This window comes from Emydura macquarii, unplaced genomic scaffold (assembly GCF_026122565.2).
Source record: "Emydura macquarii macquarii isolate MOO-44397 ecotype Brisbane River unplaced genomic scaffold, CSIRO-AGI_Emac_v2 contig_2481, whole genome shotgun sequence".
Taxonomy (NCBI): Eukaryota; Metazoa; Chordata; order Testudines; family Chelidae; genus Emydura; species Emydura macquarii.
Genome location: NW_027132618.1, coordinates 3,540,113 through 3,566,904, shown reverse-complemented (window position 1 = coordinate 3,566,904; position 26,792 = coordinate 3,540,113). Strand labels below are relative to the sequence as shown.

The following is a 26,792-nucleotide window of genomic DNA, read 5'->3' as shown; positions in this document are numbered from 1 at the left end:
TTTATTGAGGTCATTTTGAAAATATTTGCAAATGAAATTTATTTTGCCAACTCACAGACATAAGCTTTAAAGTATAGGCTGTATATAACTCAAATACAGGTAATTACTTTTTATAACAATAACTTACAGATACAAACTAATGATAAACTACAATTTCACAAAGAATTGTAAACATTTTGCACAATTATCAGTCTTTTCTTTTAGGCAAAGTGCTCTTGATGACGAATAAATTAACAAATACATAACTAGAGTGGACTACTTCCAGACAATACAAAAAAGGTGTTTAATAATTCTTGTAAACAACATATAGTTATTTATGCAGAATCCATAAAAGTGTCTTGCAGGCCAAACTATACTTACATACTTGGGCAGCAAAATGGTCTTGAAAATGCTTTGGATGTTAAATAAAAATTAACATTACTATCTTTTCAATGATATTTTAATACACAATAAATGACTCTTAAGAGTACATCCTTAATAGCTTATATCCCTGAAAAAAAGGAATTAGGTGTGACTTATTGGCAGTTGTGTCATTGAATGGGGTAGCAAGGGCTGGAGTCCAAGAGCTGTAGGTGAATGAGCTACAAAAATAGAAAAAAATTTTGGTCAACCTCATTGAAAGTAGAAAACATGGCAAGCTAGTAAAAAAACAAACAAAACCCACTGTATTATTAAAGCTGGGACACACGTGGGCTGCACTAATTTCATGGACCTCAGAAAGAGCTCTTCTCTAGCACAATTACAGGATCTAGCCGGTTTTAATGGCATTACAATTGTTTCCAACTTCTTCATTCTGGGTCACAAGCTATTAGTGCCATTTCCATCCATATCCCATTCAGGCCTATTATCCTGCAGCTTGGGAAGAAAGCAGACTGAGCCTGTCTACACAACAGATGTAACCAGGTTCCCTGACATGGTTGTAATATCATTGTTCCCTAACCTAGTTACAAATATGGTTCAAATTTGTGTTGTAGACTTTTGTGCGGTGTTGAAACAACTAACGTCCCAGCCTACAGTACAAATTGGAACTAGATTTTGGTAACCTGGTTTGGAGACCATTGTGTAGTACCCAGGCTCCTCGGTATACCAGTGTGGAAAGTGCCTTAGTCTGCAATGAAGTTGCTAAATCTTCCACTAATCTCTCAAACTCCAATTCTTTAAATGCAAATCCCAAACTAAAACACAGGATGTCTAAAAATCCTGAACTGGAAAATAAAATGTTTATAGCAAACATTTTTTCATTTAAGATTAGCTAAAAATGAGCAATAATTACATTTTAAAATGAACAGCAACAAATCAAGTTTGTTTAATATGATTTCTCATTACCAGCATTTATATTATGTAGAAAGTACACAAAGTACATATTCAAATCCTCAACTCTACTAGTTCAACAAAGGGAGCAGCTATAGTGCTAAGTAATAGGTGCTAAGATATATTAGAGAGAATACTGGAAATAATCAATTAGTCATATTTCTTTACTATACTATTATTTACATTACCTGGTAATGCTTTCTTTAGCTAAAAAAATTGGTATTTTGTATCAAGATCTGAAGAGTGTTACAGTAAGTTACTGTACCTACCGTCCATGTAACTATGTAGAGCAGTTAACATTGTCCCATCTTGGGGTACATATGCTGAATATGCCATTTCTTCTAACATTGGTGGAGACAGCCTAGAGGGCTGAACTGCTGTGACAGGAGCAGTGGATGAATGATTAGGACTAACATGTTTCTTATGGCGTGCTCTACAATTTTGAAACCACACCTGAAAGGGGGGGAAAATGTAAATCATGTTGTACTTTATTTTGACCTTTAATAAAATCCTCAAGTTTTGAATTCAGCTGAAGTTGAGTTAAGTATCAGTGTGCAGAACACATAGCACCTTCGCTAGATCACCATTACGCTGCTGACAAGAAGGCTGAAGTATCCTTAGTCTGCCAGTTTGGTTTTTTAACATTAAAAGTAATCTAGCCTCCATTTAAAAAAAAAAAAAAAAAAAAGTTTGAACCCATTAGTCAGGGATTATAGAAGTCAGCCATTCTTATAGAAATATTCTGTGATGTTTTTAGGCCATGGTTGAGTGAAAAGGGATAGGAAAGCCCTTACACTATGATGCAACCATAGTGGTATTGTTTAATGAAGGGAGTCCCCCAATACAATGTTTGATTCTGGATCTGAATTAGTGTTTGTACAAGGTATTGTAGCAGCTTTGAGGAAAAGTGTTCAAATCTTTTGAGCAAAGATGGTTTACACCTGCGGTTATGTTTAAATGACCAGATTAGATCTCTTTCTAAGTAAGGAATTAGCAATTGTCTTACTTGCTGTATTAAACAATTCTTATAACTCAGACTGTGTGTTAGTGAAATAACTTCAGTACAGTCACCTGTATCACACGCCTGCTCAAGCCTGTTCTTTCTGCCAGTTTTTGGAGTGTTTGGGCATCTGGATTGTTGTCTTGAGCAAACTGTGCTTGCATAACCTGAAAAGATAAGAGATGATTTTTTAAAAAAAAGTTAAGTATCGTAAGCATTAGCAAAGCAGATAATAGTACAGGTTTCTCTCAAATTTATGGTCATATTCCTTGATCAGTTTAAGGGAATAATGCTCTTTAATCCCCAAGCACGTTGTCTTAGTTTATCTTTTTAAAATCAGTATCTTCAGGGATAGTCCTTTATTTTTTGACTGACAAAAAGGCCACATTCAGACACTTAGAATTGGAAGAGGAATTTTTCTTTATTCTGGTTTGCACTAGTCAGTGGGGGAAGAGTGCAGATATGACTGTACTAGAGAGAGATTCTGGCAGAGAATTCACTGCAGACTATCACAAATGATGTTGGTGGATAAAATGTCTAAACTACACATCATTTAAATATATAATAGAGGCACAGAAAGAACTTCCTGTGGTTGACCAGTTCAAAAAGACCAAAAAGAAGAAAAAAAAATCTAAATCCTGTGTTCTAAAGAGGATGTCCTCTTAATCCTTTTCCAGCTGCCCTGAAACATGTATGTAATTTTGAAGCCCTCAGTTTGTGCCAAATTTACCTTTAATCCATCTATGAATGACACACAGGCTGCATATAACAGGCCTACTCCTGGCTAACCTCACTAAGCAATGCCAGTCATGGCTCAGCATGAGATTAGGCTCAGCAATGTTTCTGATGAACACTGAAACTGAAGACTTGACTATTTGTCATTAAAAAATGACTAGCATCTTTGGTAAAAGCTGATGTCAGTTTAATTTGTGTCTTGACCAAGTTCTGATTTTGCCTAAACTCCTCCAATAGTTTTAAAAGAAACTAGAAAAGAAATTTTCACTCCCTGTCCCAAACCATGTGTCAATGAGCCCTTTGAGATTTCCCTCTAGACTAGAGAATTTCAGTAGCAGGCAAATAATTCATATGCTCAGAAACAAACTATACAGTTTGTAAAGCACTTTGGGGTCCTTTCGTATGAAAGGTGCTATTATAAAATGTGAGAATTTTCCTTATCTAACAAAGTGAAAATTCATGGCCCTTTGCTGGTGATTCTGTGGCGGCATCAGAAAATTTAGTTTTTCCTTTATTTTTGGACTTCAGGGACCAATGATGCAGTCCATCCATTTGCGATATATATGTTTGCAAACTTTTTCATAGTGTGAACCAAACAATGTCTCATGGACCACTTCCCCTCTCATTCATAGAATCATAGAAGATTAGAGTTGGAAGGGACCTCAGGAGGTCATCAAGTCCAACCCCCTGCTCAAAGCAGGACTAACCTCAGCTAAATAATCCCAGCCAGGGCTTCGTCAAGCTGCAGCTTAAAAACCAATAAAGATGGAGATTCCACCACCTCCCTAGGTAACCCATTCCAGTGCTTCACCACCCTCCTAGTGAACAACTTTTTCCTAATATCCAACCTAGATCTCCCTCATTGCAACTTGAGACCCTTGCTCCTTGTTCTGGCATCTACTACCATTGAGAACAGCCTAGCTCCATCCTCCCTGGAACTCCCTTTCAGGTAGTTAAAGGCTGCTATCAAATCCCCCCTCATTCTTCTCTTCTGCAGACTAAACAAGCCTAGTTCCCTCAGCCTCTCCTCACAAGTCTTGTGCTCCAGCCCCCTAATCATTTGTGTTGCCCTCTGCTGGACTCTCTCCAACTTGTCTACATCCTCTTTGTAGAGGGGAGCCCAAAACTGGACACAATACTCCATATGCGGCCTCACCAATGCTGAATGCAGGGGAATAATCACTTCCCTCGATCTGCTGGCAGTGCTCCTAGTAATGCAGCCCAATATGCCTTCTTGGCAGCCAGGGCACACTACTGAGTCATATTCAGCTTCTTATCCACTAACCCCCAGGTCCTTTTCTGCAGAACTGCTGCCTAGCTCATTGGTCCCCAGTCTGTAGCTGTGCATGGGATTCTTCTGTCTTAAGTGCAGGATTCTGCGCTTGGCCTTGTTGAACCTCATCATTCCCCATTGCATGGACCATTTCCTCTCCTATTAATAGTATCATAAAATTCCAGTGGCAACTACATGAATTGCTTCCATTAAGAAGTGTGGCACAAAGGAGGCCCACAAGTGATTTGTCTTTTTTGAGGTGAGTTAATCACGCACTCCCGTTTTGATATTCATTTAATCTTCTCGTTCCATGCGTTCTGTTTCTCTTATTTGGACACAATGAAAAGAGTCAACACCCTGTTACCATCCAGCCCTCCATGGACCACAGTTTGTAAAGCTGTGTGAATGGGTGTGGTAATGTTAGATGACATACTTTTGTTTCATATGTGGAAGAGGACATTTGTAGGCTAGATGCAGTCTAAACTAGTGGGTTCTCTTAGCTGTCCAGTTCACATAAGAAGCTTGTTGACATCTTGTAGAGGTGAATCCATAGCAGAAATGGTTTAATCAAGATTTAGGATATCTTTAGAAAATCACCTCTTTACTACATCATATAACCCACTTGAGTACCACCTGGACTATATTCTCTAGGCCAACACTTTAGATAATTTACCCCTTCCCTTTGACCCACACTAGTATTTAGATTTGCCAATAAAGATTCGCATTGAGTATGAATAACAATAGAGTCCAGAGAATAAGAATTCAGCCCAAGAGATTATCGATAAAGTACTTTGGTTTATACATTATATTATGCTTTAAATTGGTTATGGAGCTAGAATGATTTTGCTCACTGAATATTACCATGTATTAGTTAATTTGCAATTTCTTTTCCAAGTTTTGTTTTGCAATAGCAATTCCCCCACCCCTCTAAGGATTTCGTAAACGGAAGCTATAAGCCTGAATCTATTCCATAATTTGACTTAGCTCATTTACAGTGCGGATATTTTACTCCAGCAGCTATTTTCTAGTTTGTCTTAAACAGAAGCCCATTCTGTCTCTAAGCTTTATATGAAAAAAATGATTGTTTCTTACTTGTTAATTGGGTTCTCCATGTCCCAATATGCCAGCCCATATTGTGGGTATAAGTCCTCCTACCAGCAGATGGAAACAGGAAAAAAGTAAAGCTCTTGTGAAGTCAAAGTTTGTACAGTGCTTTGAATACAGAGCACTATGCAAGAGTCAATTAATAAGTTATTTTTCCTATAAAGGCTGTTAGCTGGATGAACCTCTTCAGACTTCCTGAGCGTTAAAAAGTCTATTCTGTTCTATTACAACTCCATAAAAAAGTTAAAGGGAGAAATTAGTCCCATCTTCACCAACACAAGAGATGACAGGGTGGGATGCTTAGGCTACCAAGAATACTACCTCTCAATTTTCTGCCCATTGGAGTGGGAACTTGAAAAGCACCTTCCAATTCCAAAACAGGCATGTGGGTGGGTACCATAGAAGAATAGATGGATGGATTACAACATATATAAGCCTAGATTTCCATAAATGCATCTCCAGAGGCTTCCCACATAGTCTCTTTAGCCACATCACAAGGTATGCAAAACACACCTAGGTAGCTGATTTACATATTTCTGGAAGAGAGACATTCCCCACCCCCCCCCAACCTCCACAGAGGCACTTGTCAAATGATTCTGAAGAGTGACAAGGCTAGCTATACCTGCCACCATAAGCTTCTTGAATGCAGTTTTAAAACCAGAGATGAAGTATTACAAGCTGTTCTTGTGGCATTCACACAGCATCTGACTTTCTAACAGAGTTTTTTTTTTTTTTAGATTTAGATAGAAGGAAGCCTTCATGTGCTTAATATAAAGAGGACACTGCATGTGTTATTTCATTTCTCCAGAGATAAGCTTCCTGACCCAAGAGGAAAGACCAAGCAGAGACAGGTACCTGGTGGGGTAGGACAATCTGAGCCCCAGATCAAAAAGATTCTACCTGAGGAAGAGATGGTGATTTAGAAAGCAGCATTAACTCCAGAAGCTAAGGACTCCTTGACTAGTCTGTACCCTCTGGGACAATGCTAAATTTAGAAACTGCAATCTAAAAGGCTCTGCCCATCAAGGTTAAGGGCAAAAGTATGCTAAAGTTCAAGTGGACAGTAAAAGTCATTTAATCCTATATCTAATGGACCCTGTCTAAAACCTGAAGAACATTTCTCTCAATCTTCCTGAGGAAGTAGGATACCATCAGTTTAACCCGAGAGAGGTTTCATTTCCAGCAATTTGGAAGAATGCTGATTAGTGCAATTCCTATTCTGGCTCCAGCTCAACCAGTTGCTTTGGATTTCAGAATCTCAGCAATGTGGATGGAAGCAAGAGAAGGGAAATTTCTCCTTCCCTAGAAGAAGCGTCTGTTAACCTGAACTCATATTGTGCCCTCCTTCCCTGTATTGCTGATGTATACACCACACGTTGCACTTCTGTTTGGATGATCACTGCCTACTCCTTTGACTTGTGGCAGAAGTGGCAAGCTCTGTTTCTGACAGTGGACTGAGAGACCAGTCTCCGCCAGTGGTCACATTACAACATTATGACTGACGCGCCTCATGTCCATTACCACCACTCAAGGGGTAATACCTAATGAATACTCTCTTTTTACATCTGCCAGCGAAACAGGATAGGCTAGCCAGACAGAAGTCAGATCAAGGCAGCAGAAAAGCCGAAGTTAAGAGTGGCTATATGTAAAAGCTTGCCAAGAACATTATGTAACAGGCTATATCTTTAAAGAGTCCAACACCAATGAGAACACACTAACCAGTGCTTTACTATTATAGTCTAAAGAACTGAACTGCATCTTCTGTTTCAGAAACTGAGTTTGCAAAAGAAACATCTTGCTGACCTGAGAATCAGACCTGACCCAAGATAGGCACTTATTACTGAGATGGAAAATAGTCTCAATGTTTTGCTTCAATTTGTCACTCAGGCAGAGTTCCCAGAAAAGACTGCATCCTCCTCTCTACCAAGTACATATGTGCTTCTGATTCTACCTGCAGCCATCCATTATTCCGGTCAGGGTGGATAGTGTCCCTTCTTCCAGAGACTACCCCTTCGTCTGAATGATTCTGATCTTCAGGAGAAAAGACAAGGCCCTAATGTGCAGAGCAAGAGTGAAAAACTGAAAGGGTATGTTATACCATGTAAATGGGAATGTGCACAAATGTGAAATGGAACACAAAGGGATGACACCTTAGTCTGTAGGAGCTGGAGTCTTTAAATCTATTCCTACTGTTTTTCCTGTGTAATGATGGGGCTAACACTAGTCATAGATTTTATCTTGAGAAGGCTAAATCAGGTCCTTCTTCAAAGGTCTGAACTATTCCATGACTGAAAAGCTATTTTTTTTCATGGGGGATAGCGACCAGTGAACAACTTCACATCAGAGACCAGGTCCAAAGCCGTAAATCTTAGCAAGGCAGTCATGATGCAGGAGGAAGCCCTGGTGACAGAGGAGATTCAGCTAGCCAGCCCCCTTTAGAGCAGACTTGACCTCACAAGAGTTTTGATTCATCACCCTCCAACACACATACACAGTTTACCGTGTGTTCATCATAAGAAGTATATCCACTGACTGAGCTGGTATAGAGGGATGTTGGAAAATGCTTCATACTATACATCCAAACCCAAAGAGCAAATTGTGACCGTGATATTCTCACACTACTTAAGTTTCAAATACAGTTTCCGTATTTAACTTTGCCTCTACCCCACACTCTATGAAAAAAATGTTTTTGTCTTAGAACAGGTAGCACTGAGTATTGAAACCAAGATCCTGAAAAGTAAGCCAACGTTCCATTCTTAAATATAGAAGAGAATGTGTTTTGATAGGTAGAGAGACAAGATTTGAATGCTTTGGAAAAGTCAGTTTTTAAAGGCGGTGGGGGAGAAGCAAGGAATATTCATTTGATAGTCTTCATTAATACTTGCTTTATAGGTCACATGTATTACAGTCTTCACTATATTTAAGCATACCAGTGAGACTGGTCCTTCTGCCACAAAAGATAAACTTCAGCAGAAAGTAGTTCAATTATTTCACCCCCTCTTCATATAAAATAAGGAAGGGTTCATTTGACTCAAGCCAACCTGTGAGTTCATGTTTATGCTGATAAGAATATAATACTTTCCAATTCTGAGGACACAGTCTTGATGGTCATTAAAAGGCTGATTGTGGTGGTATAATGAAATCTAAAACTCTAACACACTAGTGTCCAGATAAGTCATATGAAGGATGTTTCTATTGTATGTCTTCTTAATATATAATTCTGAAGATTCTCTCTTTATTGTAATGATGTATAGTGATGTAAATGTCTGATTAAATGGATTTCATCAAGCAGCCATAATAAATCAACATTTTGGTTTCCACTTTGCAGACTTACTAGCTGCCCTGAGGGAAACAAAAAGCTAGAAGAGTAACTATTTCATATTAAACTGCCAAAGCTAACAAAGTATCCCAGAAACATGCTGTGTCTTGATCATTTGTGAAAAAGTTTAGAACATAGAGAAGAGTTGGCTCATATGCAACTATATTTATATCAATTTGAAGTCATGCATTGCATAAAATCTTTATGCATTTCTGAACTGGATGAGTTTTCAGTGCTCACAATGCTTCCTCTACCTGGAGTTGATCTGCTGTGAAGCTGGTCCGAGCTCTTTTTGCTGGTTTTGGATGATTAACGTCTTGTTCTGTTAGTAATGCTCCTTCCACACTAATCCCATTCCCTGACGGGGGGGAAAAAAAAATTCTGTATGTTGATGATTCAGAATGATATTAGTCCTAAATCACACTACTCTGGAACAGATTTTCAATATTTATTAGCAGGTTATTATGGAATTGTAAAATGGGCCCTGTTTTGTTCAAAATTACTTTGGTATTAATTTGGAGTAATTCCACTGACATCCAGATTTCACTGACGTAAGGAAGAGCAGGATTTGGTCCAGCATTCCATCTATAATGTCAGACTAACTGGATAAGCTAGACATGTTTTACTTTGTTTTCTTTAGAACTATAGAAAATCAGATGAAAATATTAGAATAAGAGTTAAATATACTGGGTAGTTTGAACATTACTTTAGTTGAATACATGCATCTCTAGCCTTAATGAAACTAGAGAACTGCTTTTCACAAAGGAAGATGACATAAAAAGCAGCAAATTTAGTTAAGGCTAAACAACAGTCATACTAGATATTTAACAACAAAAGCAGCATATTACCATTTTCAACTTCTCTTTTTAGATTGTCCAACATACAGTCATAATGTACTCTACAAAGGACTTTCTCTTCAACCAAAGCAAACTCCTCTCCAGTGGAAAGCTGTCTTTTGCAGGAAAAGCAGGCAAAACATGCCAGGTGATACACATTTCCCTTAGCCCTTCGGACCCAGTCAGTAGAATGGATGTGCCTACCACAACGAGAACAACGGGTTCCATACCGCCTACAACGAAGAAGAGGAAACAAAAAGGTAAGTGACAGAAGCTAATCATCTAAGACTAGACTATCACTATAGGAAAATTTGTGACAGTTTGATGGGGAAACAGTCCATGGGGTTCGTAGCAAGTGCAGTGACCCTGTTCATTGGTTAGATGGCCATAGAATTTATTTTAAAAGTTTGCATCTAGTTGTTTTAAAAACAGGGCTACAGCCAAATTACAAGTTTAATACTTTCCTTAAGGTTGAGGGAAAAACTTGTTCATTTAATCACTGAAGTGGAATCAAATATCCACCTACTCTGCACGGTCAACAGTCTCCCTGTCTTATTTATCTAGCGTTCTATGACCTCCCAGTTATCCAAACGTATTTCATGTTGCCCAAATAATTTGGGTAGTCTTAATTCTATTGTATTCAACCACATATTTCTTCAACCACTAACAAAGTTAAAACAGAAAATATACCTAGAGAACTTCTACAGGGAAAGAGACTAGATTCCAGGAAATAACTAGGGAGAAAAAATACAGCATCTAATTTTGTTATCTTTAGAAGAACTTCAAATATCCAAGTATATTTAGACTACTGAGAAAATATTTTCCCATCAGAATCTGACTTTTCAAGAAGAAAATAGTGACTAGAATATATTTATTATAAAGCATGGATATTTATTCTTTAGGATTACATGTGTCACCAAGATCTTCCAAAATTGATGCTTAAATTTAGGCTCCAAGAAACCTAAACAACCGGCCTAGTTTCTCAAAAGGGCTAAGTATATTTTAAATTACTATTTAGTTTAAATTAATCTCTTTTGGTATTAGAGAGATCATCAACTGATCAGTTTACTTCATGGTTGAATATTCCTACCTGCTTTGGACTTGGGGTGAAATCTTAGCTCCACTGAAGTCAGTGACAAAGCTCCTGTTGACTTCAAAAAGGTGCCAGGACTTCACTCCTGATTTTGTCAAGTGCAAATTCCCTTCAACTCTCTTTGAAGGCAACACAAGTTAGTAGAATCTGCATTTCACAGGCTCATACCCTAATCCTGCACTGAGTGCCACACCTCCAAAACTAACTGCTCATAAATCAATACCTTATAATTATTGGAACATGCTGCTGACAGGTTGCATGGAGATACTTTTAAAACAAAATCATATTTGATTGTTTTGTAATACTTTTCTATGGTACCCTAAGGGTCTTTGCTTATGTTATAAGGAATTTTAGTCCAACCAAAAGTGGATAGAACACCACAGCTCTACTTTGTAGACTTGAAACAGCACCAAAGGAAAGTATTGATCTGATAACTTTAGGGTCTGTATTACAGCAAGGGCCTTGACTTCTATTGTGGATAGTTTAGTTGCCTCATGGGCCTCACCAGTGAGGGGTCTTTTCCATAAATGCTGTGGTGATTATATACAACATGGCACATTAAATAAATATATTACAAGCTATTATGATGCAATTACTTTTAGATAGACTGCTTGAGGTTTCCCCAAGCTCCTCTTAAGAAAATTGAGGCTCTGGTACATAATACCTACTGAAAATAGTGACGGTGAAAGTGAAGCTCTGAGTGAAACCTTGTATTCAGTGAAAGTCAGGGGGTCATTCACTTGTCACCTCAAAAAAATAAGCTTCATTTTTAATTGTCATCTGATGTACCTGAAATAATCAAGTTTGCAGAAAATATCTTTATCTTTTATGTAGCAGCTGGTATGCCTTCCTAGAGAGGTTCTGCAAACACTGCATGAGAGACAGCGTACATGCCAGCAGAGATCATTTACCTGTAAAAGGGAGGAAGAGGAAAACATACTAATCTGGTAGCACAAACTTTGGAGTATTTTTGATTTATGTAAATAGTGAGGCAGAAGTCCATACTTTTGTCCTTGTTGAACATATGACTATCAGCATATTTCATACATTAAAAAAAAACAACCCGTTTTGAAAGGCAACGCAGATGAAAATTGAAACGTTTATTTTATAGAATCCTATGTCAATTAATAACTACTATTGAAGTTAATAGAGATCCCCAGTACAAGCTTTTATGGCTTTATGTTTAAAGCATGGTAATGGGAAGTAGGGGATCTGGATTCTGTGCTAGGCACCACACAAACTTCTTGTTCTAGTTCTGCTCTCACACCAGCTGAATAACAAAGCAGAATTGGGCCTCAAGTGACCTTGGAAAAGTCATCTAACTGCTGTGCCTCTGTTCCCCTATCTGCAAAAAGATCTGCCTAACAGAAAGCGCGAAATTCCATTGATATGTAAAGTGATTTGAAATTTAAGTGCAGAGGACATTTGCCAAATAAAACAAGACACGAATTAGCTCTCAACTTTGTTTTACCAATTGAGTCTGCACTTGTGTAATTAAGTATATGGGCCAAGATTTTCAAAGCAGTTTGGGACTTAAATTCTCCAGACCGCTTGGAAATATCAACCATTATTTCTATAGTTTAAGATAAAATCTATAATGCTGTTTGACTTTGGTCTGATCTACACCTAAAATTTAGGTCGACCTAGCTAAATTGCTTAGAGCTACGAAAAAGGTCTTGTGCTGTGTGATGTGGGTTAAGTTGACCTTATCCCCTACTCCTCCCTCCCTACCCCACTGGATGCAGCTGGGTTGACGGAAGAATAACACTGATGCAATAACCCCTTTTGTTGCTGTAGCAATTGTGTACACTAGTGCTACTGCAGCTGTGCCGCTGTAGCACTTGTACAGTAGACGTATCCTTAATCATAGAAAGCGTATAGTAAATTATCAACAAAACTATAATTTTTATTAATAGTCTGTCTAGTGTTTTGGCAAGATCAGTTGTTTGTGTATAATGGTAGTATTGTCCATTTTCATTATCTGATAAAGTCCAGAACAGATTTTCTACACTGTCCTTGCAAATGTTAAATGAGACCAATAAATTAATTTTGTCAGAAGCCAAACACTGACTTTTAACAACTCCCAGTTATGATAAAAAAGTAAGTAACATTATGGATAGTCCATTTTAATGAAAGTGGCAACCAAACAACAAGCTGGTTCAGAAATGTTCATTCTCGGAGTCAGATTCTCACCTCAGATACCTCAAACTCTGGGATCTTCAAAATCTGTTTACTGCATGCAGCAGAGTAGCAGATTTGATATGAGCAGTGTTGTGTCTTTAGTCAAAGATCAGAATGCTGCCAAAAGAGCTATAGTTGACTTATCACAACCTACAAAAATATATGTATGCATATGAAGGATGCTTTGAGGAGAAATAAATTTCAGCCTAATATACTGAAATGAAAAGTTGTCTGCATATTGTCCAGCATTCTCTCTCAATATATAATCATATTGGCAGCAGTCTTTATTGAAACGAAGGCCAAACAAATTGACAGATTTATCAGTACATCACAATTTAATGCTGATCTGCACCTCTCAAAAACCTGGTCTCTTGTAAGAAGCTGCCCTGTTGGTAATGACTGTCGACAATGTTGAAAATAGTTAAACTGCTAGTTGAGGTAGGACAAAAGCATCTGGGCTGAACACATCTCAGTGGCTCTAGGAAAATGCACTAGAAGTTTTCTAAATATTTCCCACTATTGCTAACAATGGTTTTGCTTCACTGGTGTTAGCAACATTGGCCGTACCCTGATGTAGATGAGCTGCTGGTATTAAGCTCCAGCATGTCACATGAAACTGCTATGAACAAATTTAATCAGCATGATGCGTAAAATGCTGGCAACAGCCCATAGCTCATTTACCATAGGGTTCCTAATGCTGCTAGCACTCTACTGTAGAAACGGCCTATCACACTAACTGTCCTCAGTATAGTGTTGTCCTATCTCCACTCCTATTTAACCATATACTGAACATTGATTTAGGAGACCTATTGGTGACCACCACTGTCAGCAATGTGTCAGTTTCCTAGTGTAGGTAACAATAGAGTCAGAAATCTGAGGAGCATGGAACACTAGATATTTATATCTATTTAAAATCCTGTCTCATTTAAGTGGTACAGACTATTGATACTTGCTCCTATATTCCAGCTTCTACCCAAATTGTGAATTCCATAGCTATCAGAGGGAGAAAACTGATGTTCAGAACAGCTAAGTGATTTATGCAGAGTGTCACAAGGAATCACTGAGTCGGAATTGGTAAGCCTGGGTTCGAATCCGTATCCCACCGTACTTTAGCCACTTGAGAACCCTGACAGTCTTATCAAAAAAGGTTCACAGAAGGAGATGGGGATCCCCTGGAAGGAAAGATGAAGTGACATTCTTCTCCATCAACTTTCTCCCCGTCTAAACCCATCAATGAATATTAAAGTGGCATAAATATATAAAGCTGTCCCCTATCCTCGCCCCTCCAACCCTCAAGACAATGTTTGAATTGAAAGGGCAAACAGAAAACGTGGAGAGAGAAAAGAAATTTAAAATGCCTCTAGGAGTGCTACCAGTTCTCACAATGGATTGAGAGGGTTGGGATAAGTTGAGGTTCATTTATGGAGTCAAGTGATAGTGACTTTTAAAAAAATGATAGGGAAATTGTCTATCCTTTTGTTTGTGGAAAAAAAGCTGAAACGCCGGACCTGAGTGCATCCAAAAGTCTCTCATCCAAACCTAACTATATCCTAAAGGCTCTAACCCAGAAGGCAAATGAAAAACCAAGATTTTAAAATGTCTTGTGATTTTGAAACCAGTCTCGATTTTTTTTTTCCCCCTTCCTGGGGAGGTCTGACTCATAGTATTGAAAACTTGAGACCCGTAATACTGCTCCAATGCAAAGCAGCTCCTTCTCCCTCTGCAGAAGCTACTAAACCATCCCCACCAAAGATAACTTGTTTCAATATCTCAAACACTTCTGAAGAGCAATTTTTCCCTTTAGAATGATCAAAGTGCACGAAATGGCTTATTATTAGCTAGTGACAATGTAACAGGCATCATACAGAACAGAAAAACTGTCCTTGGTCAGAGTAGCTTTCAATCTTATTTTTAAAGGAAGTGTTTCCTCAGGCAACATATTCCTGGAATCCAGAAAAAGCTAAATTCTAGAACGCTCTCAAAGTAGCACCAACTGTTTGCCTTTCAACTAAAGCTTCCCAATCCTGTAAACACTTACTCATGTGTTTAATTTTACACATGGGAGTAGTTCCATTGGCTGCAATGAGACTTCTCCCACATGTAATTTTAAGAACATATGTATTGCAGGATCCGGGACAAAGATTAGAAAATAAAATGCCGAGGCTGCCAGTATTTTTTGGGAGTGGGCGGAGAATAACTGTATAGAATGTGTGTCAAAGATGATGCAAATTTCACTAGGCAGAATTAAGTCATCCATAATGCAGACAAACTGTACAGAACTTACATATCTATGTAGCTCTCTAATCAAATTCATTCCAACTTCGGGGCCAACTATGAGCAGCTAACACATTTTTAAGACTTTAAATCTATTTACACTAGGTGTTCCCACGTTTTTAAGCATTACTTGAAATATTTTTGCTAAACACCCTTTTGTCTGCCCTAGACAAGGCCCAAGTTGTGGGTAGAAGTCACAGATAGTGTGGTCTTTTACTATGTGAAGTAAACTCTGACGTTCTGACCATTGGTTTTCTCTTGAACAAACCAGATTCAAACTCAGGTTAGGGGCCTGTGTGGTGATTTGTACATTACCCATGTCATTCATCACCTATGTAGCGCACTTAGTAGTGCAGCTTGACAGATGTTAAATAAGGGGATTACTGTACTTTGTATAACTCAGTGTCACTAACAAGAAACAACACTGTGAATTAAGCATCCCAGTATTTGTGGTTGAAGAGAAACTTGTAAAATTCTTATAAAAATATTGTGGCTTATGGGGACATTGTTCTGTACTAGATATTGTAAATACATGACAATGCAAAATAATGTAACTCCCTTTCTAACAGTTAGTGATTAGTCGCACTGAAATCAAAGTGTTAGGATTAATTTTTCATGGTACTTTCACAATACAAGTACTTAGTAAAATTCCAACCAAACTTTTCATGGAAGTTCCTATATTAGCAGCCATGTACTTTTGATGTATTAGTTTCTATCTAATTTCAGAACTAGTTCTGAATCAACAATGCTAGTTTTCCATTCAATTAATTGTACTTATTTAAAATATGCTATAAAAAGATACTCCATATCAAAATTTCAACATGTCATTTTTGTAAGACACCAGAGGCAACTAACTCCTGGCCCATTGAAGTAAATGGGAGAGGAAGTTTTGCCATTAATTACAGTGGGGCTAGGATTTCACCTCACCTGAGTATTATTTTCCAAAGTATTAGAGGGATGTGATTTGAAATAGCCAATATCTGAAACCATGAAAAATGAACATACTGGATTTTAACATGGTGGTGGTAAAAACAAGAGGAGGACATTCTTTAATAGTTTAACTATAGACCACTAGTAAAAATTACGGTTTCCAGAATCAGACAGTTAATGGTGAAGATAGGAGGGCAAAGAATCTGGAACTCAGTGTTTTAGGTTTTGCTGGTCACAAGATAAAAATAGTGAAACGTTTGAAGTTATTTCACTAAAAGCAAAAAAGGCGATAGCCTCCTGCCTGGAATTCCTGATAGGATTTCAAATGGAAAAAGGCTCTTTAGTCTTGCCTCTAAGAATCTGAAAACGTTTGCATCGTAGACGGGGGACAAGAAAAGGAGGGAAAGAAGCAATCCCCCAAGAACCATTATTAAAAGAGAGAGGCGTTTTTAAAACAAGGAAGCGAAGTTATTCACTGAGCGCTATCCACGTTACCAGGCTCGGCAGCCGTTCAGGGAAGGCTGAAGAGCGACCGGCCCTTCGCTAAAGAGAAACCTCAGCACTAGTTTGTAAGAGCCAGATAAGCCTGATGCCCCTCATCAGGGTAGTTTGGACACAAATGTGTTTCTCAGCGCTTGGTACACAGCGGAACGGATGGGGAGTGGCATTCCCCTCCAGTCCCCAGCAAGCCGTGGAGAGGAACGGGGTGAAAGCAGGGTACAACCCCTGGCAGCCAGCCAGCCATCCCCAAAGCCAGGCTGGGGAGGCGAGCCCTGCCCAGCGAAGGGGCACCGCCGCCCAGGCAGCTGATGCTAATGAGAGGGAGCCGGGGAGAGCTCAAGAGAGGGGAGAGCTCGCCGCTGAAGCCAGCAGCAGCCCGGCGCCGGCTGGGACCCGCCGCCACTCCCCAGAGACTGCGGCCGAGCGGTCCCTGCACGGCCAGGGCGGAGCCCGGCCCGGCCCGGCGCGCACTCACTCACTCACTCACTCACCTTGAGCAGGTACTTGTCCACGATCTCCAGGCCGCAGCTGCTGCACAAGCACTTGCTGGGGGGGCAGCCGGGGGCCGAGGCCATGGAGCGGGGCGAGGAGGAGGGGGACAGCGGGGCCGAGGAAGAGCAGGAGTCCTCGTCCCCCGCCGCCTCGGGGCTCACCTGGGGGAGAGCGAAGGGCCTGTTAGCGCGCTCGGACCGCCCCTCGGCTCCCCCCCGCGCCCCGCGCTCACTTACCAGCTCCCCTTCCCCGCCGCCTTTCCGCCGCCTTCCCCCCGCCAGGGCCGCCGCTCTCCCGCACTCCTCGGCCATGAGCCCCGGGAACTGCAGGGGGAAAGGAGAGAGCTGAGCGCGCGGCAACCCTCCTCCCCCGGCGCGCGGAGGGGGGGCTGCTGCGGCCACCTGGAGCCGCAGTCCTGCAGGAGGCGATGCCCGAGGGGCTCCTATGGGGGGCGGTGGTCGCTCCCGGCTGGACCCACACAGCCGGGGAGGGCGGGCGCCCTAGGAACGCGCCTGACCCCCGGGGTGGGGGCACGAGGTTAATACCCTGCCCCCCCCCCCCGCGGCCTGCAGCCGGGCGGGGAGGTGGTTTCTTTAATCACCGCAATTAAAAGGGCAAGGCTGCGCCGTGCAGCGCGGCCCCCGCGCCGGAGGACCCCAACGGGAAAGAGCCTTTAATGGGACACTTGAGAGCTAATTGCCGCAGCCGGGCGCTGGTTGCCGCGCCGCGCTGAATGGGAAGGCTGCGGCGTGGAGGGAGCCAGCGGCTGCTCGCTAAACTTGCCGCAATTAGAGCCGCCGCTGACTTGCCCTGGCCTCTTTAAGGTGTAAATTGCCACTTAAAAGGCTCAATGAGCCACAACAGTGGCGCCACTCAGGGATTATTTTTAACCGGTGCGGAAAGCGGAGCGAAGAATGGAAAATATCCAGCTGAATTCAATTTGGGGCCATTTAAAAAAAAAACCACCCACCAAACCCACCCCGCACCTTTGTTCAAGGGCAGGTCCCCGTTTGGTGTTTTTAAAGCAATGCAATGGGGAGCGCTCTTACACCAACGGGCCCGATTGCACCTACACGGTGCGTTTCGGCGGGTGTGTGGATGTGATTGTTTATGCACCCCCCCCCCCCAGCACTTCCTGGGATGACACTAAAGCTATAGCAGGGGGAAAATCCACCTTTTAGTGCCTTAAAATGAAGAAATATAAAGATGATAGACTTAAATCTTTGCACAGAAAACTAGTACAAATCTCCAGCTCATTGGATGTAATGTTGCTTCACAATCCCTCGGGCTGAATCGTCACTGATCGTTCTATTCTTCCACTCACAGCTACCATTTGCTCAGGATCACGCTGCATTTTTTTTTTAAATCTTTGATTGCACCAAAATAAAATACAGATTTCACTGTGTTTGGCCCTAAAATAGCCGCGCACTCATGAATACTTGAAATATTCCTAGGCAAGTTCACATAGTCACAGCCGCCTACTTTTTTTTCTCCCCTAGATCTAGCTCTATTAAAGGCTCGGGCTCTATTTTGCGGATACACATTTACCAAACGAAAGGTCTATTGCAGCTAATCCGCTTTGGTGATTTAAATGAGGCGTACTAGGATCGGTTTACAGCTTCGATATAAAAGCAACGTGCTGATTTGAACGTCCATTTAGTCAAACTCACTGAAAGGCCCTAGTGGGTCTAAAAACGCAATAGTTTTTCCAGGCCTCTTCCTTCGTGGGGCAGGCTTTAGCGATCTAGATGTGCTTCAAATTATAATCCACTGCCACGTATAAAGAAACTTGGAAAAACTATGGAGCCAGAAGTTTAGTAACATTAGCCTGCAGCCCTGAGAAACCGACAACGCGAGTTCCCTGCAGCGTTTCTGGGGTTTGCCTAGTATCAGCTCACCTTCTCCGTGGAAATAGCAAGCGCGGGAATGTCCTTGTCTTCCAGTTTACACACAAACATCTGATCGCTCTTCCAATACATGGCACTGCTAGGACCTCTTATCACATACCAACTCCAGAAACCGCAGCGCTTCCACCGACAGAGAAAACACAAAAGCACCTTTAAAGGGCGAGGGAGAAAAAAAAAATCCAAGGCTCGTTTGTTGCCACTATTTGCAAGGCTGTTCTTAAGATCCTGTTCGCAACTTCACTGATGTGAGGCCCTTCAGAGAAAAAAGTTTTGTTTTCAAGTGGGTGGAACCTCCCGAAGAAAAAAAAACCCACCCCCCACAAACGCAGCCTTTTGCTGGCTTTCTAGCCTCACCTCCTCGTGTAAAACCCGCCTTCTGTACATGTTAAGATCTTTATCGTTACAAGCCAACTTGCTCCAGATTTTGGTCTTAAAAAATCAGCACCACTAACTTTTTTTTTTTTTTTTTTTTTAAAGCTCTGTCTTCATCGTTTGCCGCAGCTTCTCCCCCCCAACCTAAACAGAGATTCAGGTTACATCTCTTTCTGTATTAACAAAGAAGACAGACATCAGGGAAAGCAAGAGTATGTGTGAACTGTAGGGTTTATCGACTGCAATCCAAAGCCGAATGTGTGTGTTTCGCCCAGAGAAACGCAACAAATTCTAAAACCGCCTAGCTAGTTTTTTGGTCTTACCCCTGGCTCCAGGTTCCTATGATTAAAACCTCCCTCATTAAGATAAAAAAAGAACATCTGAGCAGCTAAAAGCTTATGGTATCGCTATAGTTTTGAAATCAAGACCAAAAGAATAAAGTGTGTTGCTGATTAGCACCAATAACTTCCATGGCGAGCTGGACCGAGCCTGTTATGAGTTGGCTGTCCATTGCCTTGAGAGTCTCCCAGAAATCAGAGGTGAGCGTAATCGGCAAACGATTCTGTGTAAGTTATCTGGGGTGCGTTTTTCCTGATAGGAGAGAGAACCGATTCCCCATAGAGTTGCACCAAACAAACTAGTAGTGGGGTGTTCTGAACCCTTATAATAGAATAAAGCTGCAACTTGCAGGTGAGGTAAATACTCTGTCTGCTGCTGTGTAGGTATTTAGCTAAATCATAGCCATGTGGCTTTAATTAAAGTTGTGTTTATTTCCCCCTTCCTCTCACCCAGTTTTTGTTTTAGAGCGGGCTAAAGGTAAATGTGTAGATAGATGCACGGCATTTTTGTCAGCGCTTTGGTAAGCATGCTGCAAGCCGTTGAGTTAACTGAAAACGTTATCCAGGTTACAGAGCGAGCTTGCGAAATCTGAAATACCTGAACAACTTTCACAGCGGCGGAGAGTTTCCATTGAGTTCAGAAAGTCACTGTCTACAGTTACTCGTTCGTTTGCAAAAGTCTTTGCTGGATCGGGCCCTGGGAGATTTCTTTTTGGACCAAAATCGACCCTAAAACCGATCGTACCCTAGATAGTTTGGTTTTCAACCTAATCCTAATATCCATGTCGACTATTGGCACGTAAAGTCCGAAGGACAGCAAGGCAGACAGTATTTTGTTCTTATTATGACTAGCTTTATGGCAGTTAGTACGCTAGAAAGCCAAGCCACCCGAAATGGCTGAACTCCGAGGACAGGGGCTAGGGTTTCAAACAGCATCTAGGGCTGTATTTTTAAACATTCCGCCTAATGCCTTGTGCAGACAGACAACCAACTCTCGGGAAGTGGCGTTAGCTGATTCTCTACCGATTCTTGAGATGGAGGGTGAAGAAACTTCTGCTGGCAAAATAAAATCCAGAGGGGATCCTGCACAACCCCTACTGAAGAGCTCCAGGAAAGGTTGGTTTCTCATTTCTCTAGCTTTAGAAATGTTGAATTCAAGAGGGGTGCTTTCACATCACCATTCCCCGCAATTAAAATGTGGGACTGATCCGAAAGTCACACTGTATTAATGTTTAGATTTAGATGCACTTATTTTGAAGGGCATAACTGCTGGAGGATTTCAAAATACAAAACCCCTTTGGAGCATACCTCCCCGGATGGGAAAAGAGGCTGGGTTAATCGTTTATTTATATACTCTAAACAAAATTGGGTGGTGGTGGCTTTAAAATGACTTGTCTGGCACCTTTGCCATCAGAATGGTGTTGAGATCACTTTTACCAGGCGTCTGATCACAGCCCCAACTCTGATGTGACTGGTCTGAGCTAAACGTTACATTTGCTTTCATTTTAGGACCGCACACGATAGAAATAGAAACAAGTAACGTAAGAGAGGAGGCTCGTGCTTCCTAGGAAGTTTAATTTCCCAGAACATTTGACTTCAGCTCCCCTCTTATTCTAGAGGTTCTTAGTCTCTGTAAGGGACTCTCGTGACCGATCAGGGTCATTAAGGCTTAGATCCCAAGATTAAAGCAAACTCCCCCACCCTTGCTGTAAAGAGGGTTTTAATCGAGACGCGCGTTGAACCACACGTGATGAGAATCCTGCCTGTACAACTCCCAGCTGGAAAAAATATTACCTTGCTTGCATGGCTCTGCACCTCTATAATACAGGATACTGATTCATAAAACGCTGCCCTTAGATGGACATGGAGATCTGCCCCCTCCCACCCCACAACTGATGCGTTACTGGGGGGTGAAGAGAAGCCAGCGCCCCTCTGTCCCCAGGCTGTCCTGAATTAACGCCTGGCAGACGATGAACGCAGTGATGCTCCGGGCAGAGTCACTCCGAGCTGCTCCGCTCTGAGGGAGAACCCGGGAGCAGAGCGCGTGAAAGGAAGGAGCAGCCAGGCGCGCTGTAATTGTACAGGGCTGAGCCGTCACATGTGTAATCGCCTAATTGTGCGCCACCTTGACATTCTTCTCGAAAGCATCAAACTGATATTTTCCCCCTTGGCTTTCACCGCAGGGCCCGTTATAAACCCCCTTCATCAGTGGGATGAAATTAAGTCTGCATTGATGGTAGTCCCTTGAAACTTGATATTTAAAGGCAATAAATCTGAATTAGTAAATTATAATTGAAGTAGTGAAGTCCCCCTAAATTGACTAGGCAGCATTTTCCATTGGCTCCTCACAGTGAATAACCACATGTTTGGGTCCTGAAAAGAACCTACCCAGAAGGTGCAAGCAATTATCGAGCTGATCCTAGCATGGCAGGATCTCCCTTCCTTCCTTCCCCCCACCCCCCCCCCCCCAGTTGATATCAACTGCTGTGTGGCATTAGACTTTATAATCTGGTTTAAATGATTCGATACAAAACCGGAATCTGTTCTGGGGCGCTCGTAATCGAGGAAAATGTGTCGATCAGCCATTCGGAAACGTTAGAATGGCTGAAAGCAGTTTGCTTCAACTCGGCTCGCTTTCTGCATTTGAACTGCTTGGAGTAAACCGTGTTTGCTTGTCTGGTGTCCTTCCTTCACTCTGTAAACCAATTAGTTCAGTATGTGTTTGTTGCACTTCATTGGGAACTGGAGGTTAGCTTGATCTGAAATAACTAGATACAGTTTTGTGAGAGAGAGAAATATTAGACGTTGGAGCCAACACAGTCCGTCCATACATTGTTCTCAAACAGAAAGCTTTCGCAAACAGGCAGAAGGAATTCCCAGTGTATTCCCAGAGCAAAATAGATTTTCCTGCATTTCTCAGGGTCAGCCGTAGATATATTTTTTCGTTTTTAAGATATCAACAGTCTGAGCCTCCACAGAGTTAAAAAAAAAACGCTAGAAACACCGAAATCATTCGGCTCTCTAGACTTTCTCTGCGAGTGTCTTAATGCTTGCCTTCTCTTATACGCTGTTCCACACAACCCCCTTCTTTTTGTTTCTTTGAAACAATGCACAACTGTCATCTTTGGGCATTCATTGGCATGGCTTTGAACTGATTGTGCTGCCAGGGCCAAGAGAAAAAGACCGATGGGAAATGTCGTCTTTACATCCAAATTGGGTTCTGGAATGCATCGCCGCAAGCTTAAAATAATTGAATATTTTAATTCCGTTACCGTAGGAGAAATTCTGACTGGGGGGAGAGACCCCCAGGGCGAGGAGCGCTCTCTGTCTCATGGGCAGGTCGGGTTGCTCAGAACACAGTACAACACTTTGGGTTGTCCTGTCAAACGGCGTTTTCCCCTCACCCCCATTCTGTATTGTACACTATTGGGCTGCTAAACAGAAACTTCTGTAAAAACAAGGCGAGTCCTGTAGCACTCTCTGGTTGTTTTTGCTGTAGACAGACTAACACGGCTACCCCTCAGAAACTTCGGTGTCTGCCCTAGAACATGTGATTAGGGACAGAAAAACCAATGCCACTGTTCTGCTTTAACCACTTTCACTGCGTTTTTATTTCTTCTGAGTTGATTTAAATTCTACTCGAGTGTAAAAGAAGGCTGAAGAGAAGAGACCACGTTAAAATCCGTTCAGGGTTTGCTGCCCTTTTGCCGTAAAGGGCGTGGGGAAGCTCCTAATCTAGAGAAGTAAATTGAGGATTTAGACTGGGGCGAGCCACCGTTTCGAATTCCTGCGTGTCTCTAGTTGACTTGTTAATCTCGCTGGGAAAGTGGTGCTGAGTTTTGTCAATAATTTTTCTGTTCTCTTGCCTATGTCTTCCCCTAGCAGAAACTCATTTGCAAGCAGTGTACATAGCCCAAGTGATATTACAGTGAATGATCAAACTTATTGGAAATTAATGCCTTTGCTAAAGCGCTGGATACAGACACACCTTGGAACAGACGTTTTAGCAGACGGGGGGAGGGGGGGGGTCGGGGGAAGGGCATTTTCTATCTCCCAGAAGTGTAAAAAAAAAAACCCAAACCCCTGTAATTCATGCAAATGGGAGTCAGGTAATATAGAGTGGTTCTAGGTATAGCCGTGCATCCTTCAAACGCGTTTACCATTTCTGCTGAGCTGAATATCTTAATGCTCTGGGGAGAGAGGTAGTGGTGAGGGATGCTGTAAGTTGGGGAGGGCGGAGATGGGGAGTGAATAAACATCGCTGTATCGGACTCCTCCCTTGGTGCTTCCCATTCAGTGCTGTGTCTCCGTGCCCATCTTTCTCTGCGCGGAGCCGCGTTCTCTCCAAGTGCATCGCTTCTTAACGCGCAGTCTGATGGTCCAGGCGCATGCCTGCAACAGTTCAAAACTTTCAGAGGTGTAGACTACAGCGAGTTTCCCTTGTTCCTGTCTCCTACCTGCAGGAACACAAGCGGTTTCCTTTCCACAAACGTTAGAGAAAGACGAATCCTCTGACAGTCTATCAGGTTTATAGTCTATTGACCATCAAAGTACAACGTAGCTAGAGGAGTTACCCAGCAACTCCGGGATAAAATGCATGAAAGGGACTCTGAGGCTGACTGTCAGCGGAAACTGTTGATTAACATGTAACAGTGTCTGGGAAAGAGAAAGAAACCGATACTGCACAAAACACTAGAGCGGGGACAGTCCTTCACCGGCCGGGTGATGGGTTGGAGAACTACTGCTCCCTTTTCATTTCTAACTCCTGTGATTCTACGGAGAATGTAAATCAGACTAGTCCAGAAGCGGGTGTGTGTGTGGGAATTAAAATATTACCTCCCTTGAATTTAGGGGGAAAAAACACGCTAGTGGGGCAGGGAGAGAGAGTTTCTTATACAGCTGAGCATTCAGAAATAATGCAAGGAAGTGTGGGGGTGGAAGTGCTAATCAATTACATACAGGAGAAACTTTGTAAATATTCTGCGATAAAATACAGCACGAAGAAAAGGCTGAAGAAAAAGATTTTTACCAGACGCATAATTTTAAAGAGCTGGCACTAGCATATAAGAACAATTTACCAGATTGTTCCCCCCCAAAAAACAAAACAAAACAAAAAAAAAAACCCTACTTTTAATATCACAAGCAACGTAATTGTAACCGTATTAGATGTTACTGTTTAAAATTTTAAATAGTGAAACTATTTTACACATGAAAAAATGGTGGTCCTTAGAAACTCAAATGACATTACAATCAACTTGCTTTAAAAGTCGGTTAAAATAGCCGGGTGGTGTGCTTCAAAAGAAAGGAGAAGAGATGGACGGTAATGAATAGACATGACTCAGTAGGTTGCTTATGTTCAGAAAGGACTAGAAAGAACGGGTCTATTTTAGACTTTAATGTACCTTGTGTGGTCTTTGTCATATTATGATGTTGCTCTGCATAGTTTGTCTTCTCGGAGCTGTTTAAAAATGAATGTGAGCTTCCCTTTGTTCTGTTGCTAATCAAACCTTTGTTAAAAATCATGCATTTTAAGAACATAAGAACGGGCATACTGGGTGAGACCAATATCCATCTAGCCCAATATCCTGTCTTCCACCGTGGCCAATGCCAGGTGCTTCAGAGGGCATGAACAGATCAGGGAATCATCAACTGATCCATCCCATTTCCAGCTTCTGGCAAACAGAATCTAGGAACATTTCAGAGCATGGTTTTAATTCTGGCTGGGCTATCTCTAATTCTGTAATCACACCGTCTGCAACCAGCCAGGGATGGAGTGAAAACTGGCAGAATAATTCATTTGCTGGAATTTCATATGGTTTTTAAATTAGTAGGAATAATATGGACTGCATCATGAATAATGGATGGACCTAATTTAAAAGCAGAAATATTTCTGGTATATGTGTCTCTTGAGTCTTGTTGAAACGAAATTATTTTTCTTCAAGGCCAAGTATATTTCTGATTTTTCCAAGGTAAAGCCACCTTCTAGCGGCTTAAATCATTACAAGGTGGTGACTGTAACACCCACACCTTTGTATCACTGCATTCTCCCCCTGTGCCCTTGCTTGCTGTGTAGCCTTTAGGCACCCCTCTCTCTGCCTCAGTTTTCCCACCGGTGAAATGCTCAATGATTGCTATGCTATGCACACAGTGAGATTTCCTAGAGGTGGCGTCTCCATCAAGTCTTAGCTTTCCCCACGTTCCTGAAATCGTAGGGAGGGTTCTTGGCGAAATTAGGGCCAGGCTGGTCGGTGGGCGGTGATTTGAGGGTATTGACCAGTGTGCAGTCAGAGTGAGGCCTGCAAAACTTGTCCCTAACTCCCGAATAAATACTAGCAAAGATCCTCAACTCCGACAGTGCCCCACTGCTTCCCCTCCCCCGGTCCTGCACGTTAGCCCTTTAGAAAGGAGGGCGGCTCCTGCACCAGGACCTTTAGAGGAGACCAGCACTAAGCAATGCCCACTTCTTCCTGTGTGGGGGCAGTTCATCTTGTGACAAGCAAGAAGAGCTTCCCCCTAGCAAATTGTCTCCCTGCTCCCAGCAGCAGCACCACCTGTTCCCCATGAAATCCTATCTAGTAGCCTTCCCCTCTCCCCTCCGCTGGTACCAGACAACAACAACGGGTTAATAAGGACTGGTCCCTAACTCTTTCTTCTATGAACGCTTCCAGACCCAGCGCGGCCCGGAGACAGGGGGGCAGAGCTGACAGGCATTATTGAAGAAGACTGGTGAACGATCTTGTGTCTCTCTCTTCCCACCTGGCAGGATCATGAGCTCTCAGCGCCCAGTGATTTGCTGGCTGCACTAACAACATTATCTGTCCCCTTGGCAAATTCTCTCAGATGCTTTGAACATTAGTTTCCTCGGGGTAGCTAGTAAAATTGTGCTCAGATCTCCGTTCTCCGCCCCGTCATTGGCCATCGTCTCTCTTTCCAGGGGAGAAGCGGGGCAGAGTCCTAAAGACAGGCTTCTCTGAATTGGACCAGCTTGGTCCTTTGATAAATAACACAGGGCCACACGGTCCCTTCCGCATCCTAACAGACGAAAGAGAGCCAGAGAACAGAGCCTGCCACTCACCCTCCAGCAAGTTTCTTTCTCCTTCTCCCTTGCGCCCTGCCTCCGGTAACT

General features: G+C 42.0%; 1 protein-coding gene and 1 long non-coding RNA gene across 18 annotated transcripts; one reads left to right on the top strand and one right to left on the bottom strand.

The window, feature by feature from the left end:
• Positions 1-264: 264 nt before the first annotated feature.
• LHX8 (LIM homeobox 8) lies at positions 265-19,880 on the bottom strand. 12 transcript variants are annotated; one of them, XM_067563395.1, is made up of 10 exons: positions 19,652-19,873; positions 18,948-19,106; positions 17,286-17,372; positions 17,049-17,210; positions 11,461-11,582; positions 9,591-9,811; positions 8,997-9,100; positions 2,383-2,478; positions 1,581-1,764; positions 265-581 (listed from the first exon to the last, which is right to left on the bottom strand). In XM_067563395.1, exons 1-10 carry the CDS (start codon positions 19,706-19,708, stop codon positions 505-507), a joined length of 1,269 nt encoding a protein of 422 aa, XP_067419496.1. In that variant the 5' UTR covers positions 19,709-19,873; the 3' UTR covers positions 265-504. The 12 variants fall into 12 exon arrangements, 11 of the variants coding, with proteins under 11 accessions (XP_067419496.1, XP_067419500.1, XP_067419497.1 ...); XR_010922666.1 differs by having other exon boundaries at positions 1,581-1,688; positions 17,049-17,372; positions 19,652-19,879; XM_067563399.1 differs by lacking the exon at positions 1,581-1,764 and adding an exon at positions 5,412-5,470 and having other exon boundaries at positions 17,049-17,372; positions 19,652-19,880.
• On the top strand, positions 17,034-26,532 carry LOC137163237 (uncharacterized). 6 transcript variants are annotated; one of them, XR_010922670.1, is made up of 3 exons: positions 17,034-17,057; positions 20,646-20,782; positions 26,335-26,532. It is a non-coding gene; the product is annotated as an uncharacterized lncRNA (long non-coding RNA). The 6 variants fall into 6 exon arrangements; XR_010922671.1 differs by lacking the exon at positions 17,034-17,057 and adding an exon at positions 19,727-19,867; XR_010922668.1 differs by lacking the exon at positions 17,034-17,057 and adding an exon at positions 20,101-20,144.
• Positions 26,533-26,792: the final 260 nt, after the last annotated feature.

Coding starts and splice junctions, on each gene's coding strand:
- LHX8 (XM_067563393.1), bottom strand. CDS start 19,708: ATGTTCTTTTTTTATCTTAATGAGGGAGGTTTTAATCATAGGAACCTG. Junction 17,373..18,947: donor TTGCTATTTCCACGGAGAAG/GTGAGCTGATAC, acceptor TTCCCCCTGCAG/TTCCCGGGGCTCATGGCCGA. Junction 582..1,580: donor TCTACATAGTTACATGGACG/GTAGGTACAGTA, acceptor CTATTTTTGTAG/CTCATTCACCTACAGCTCTT.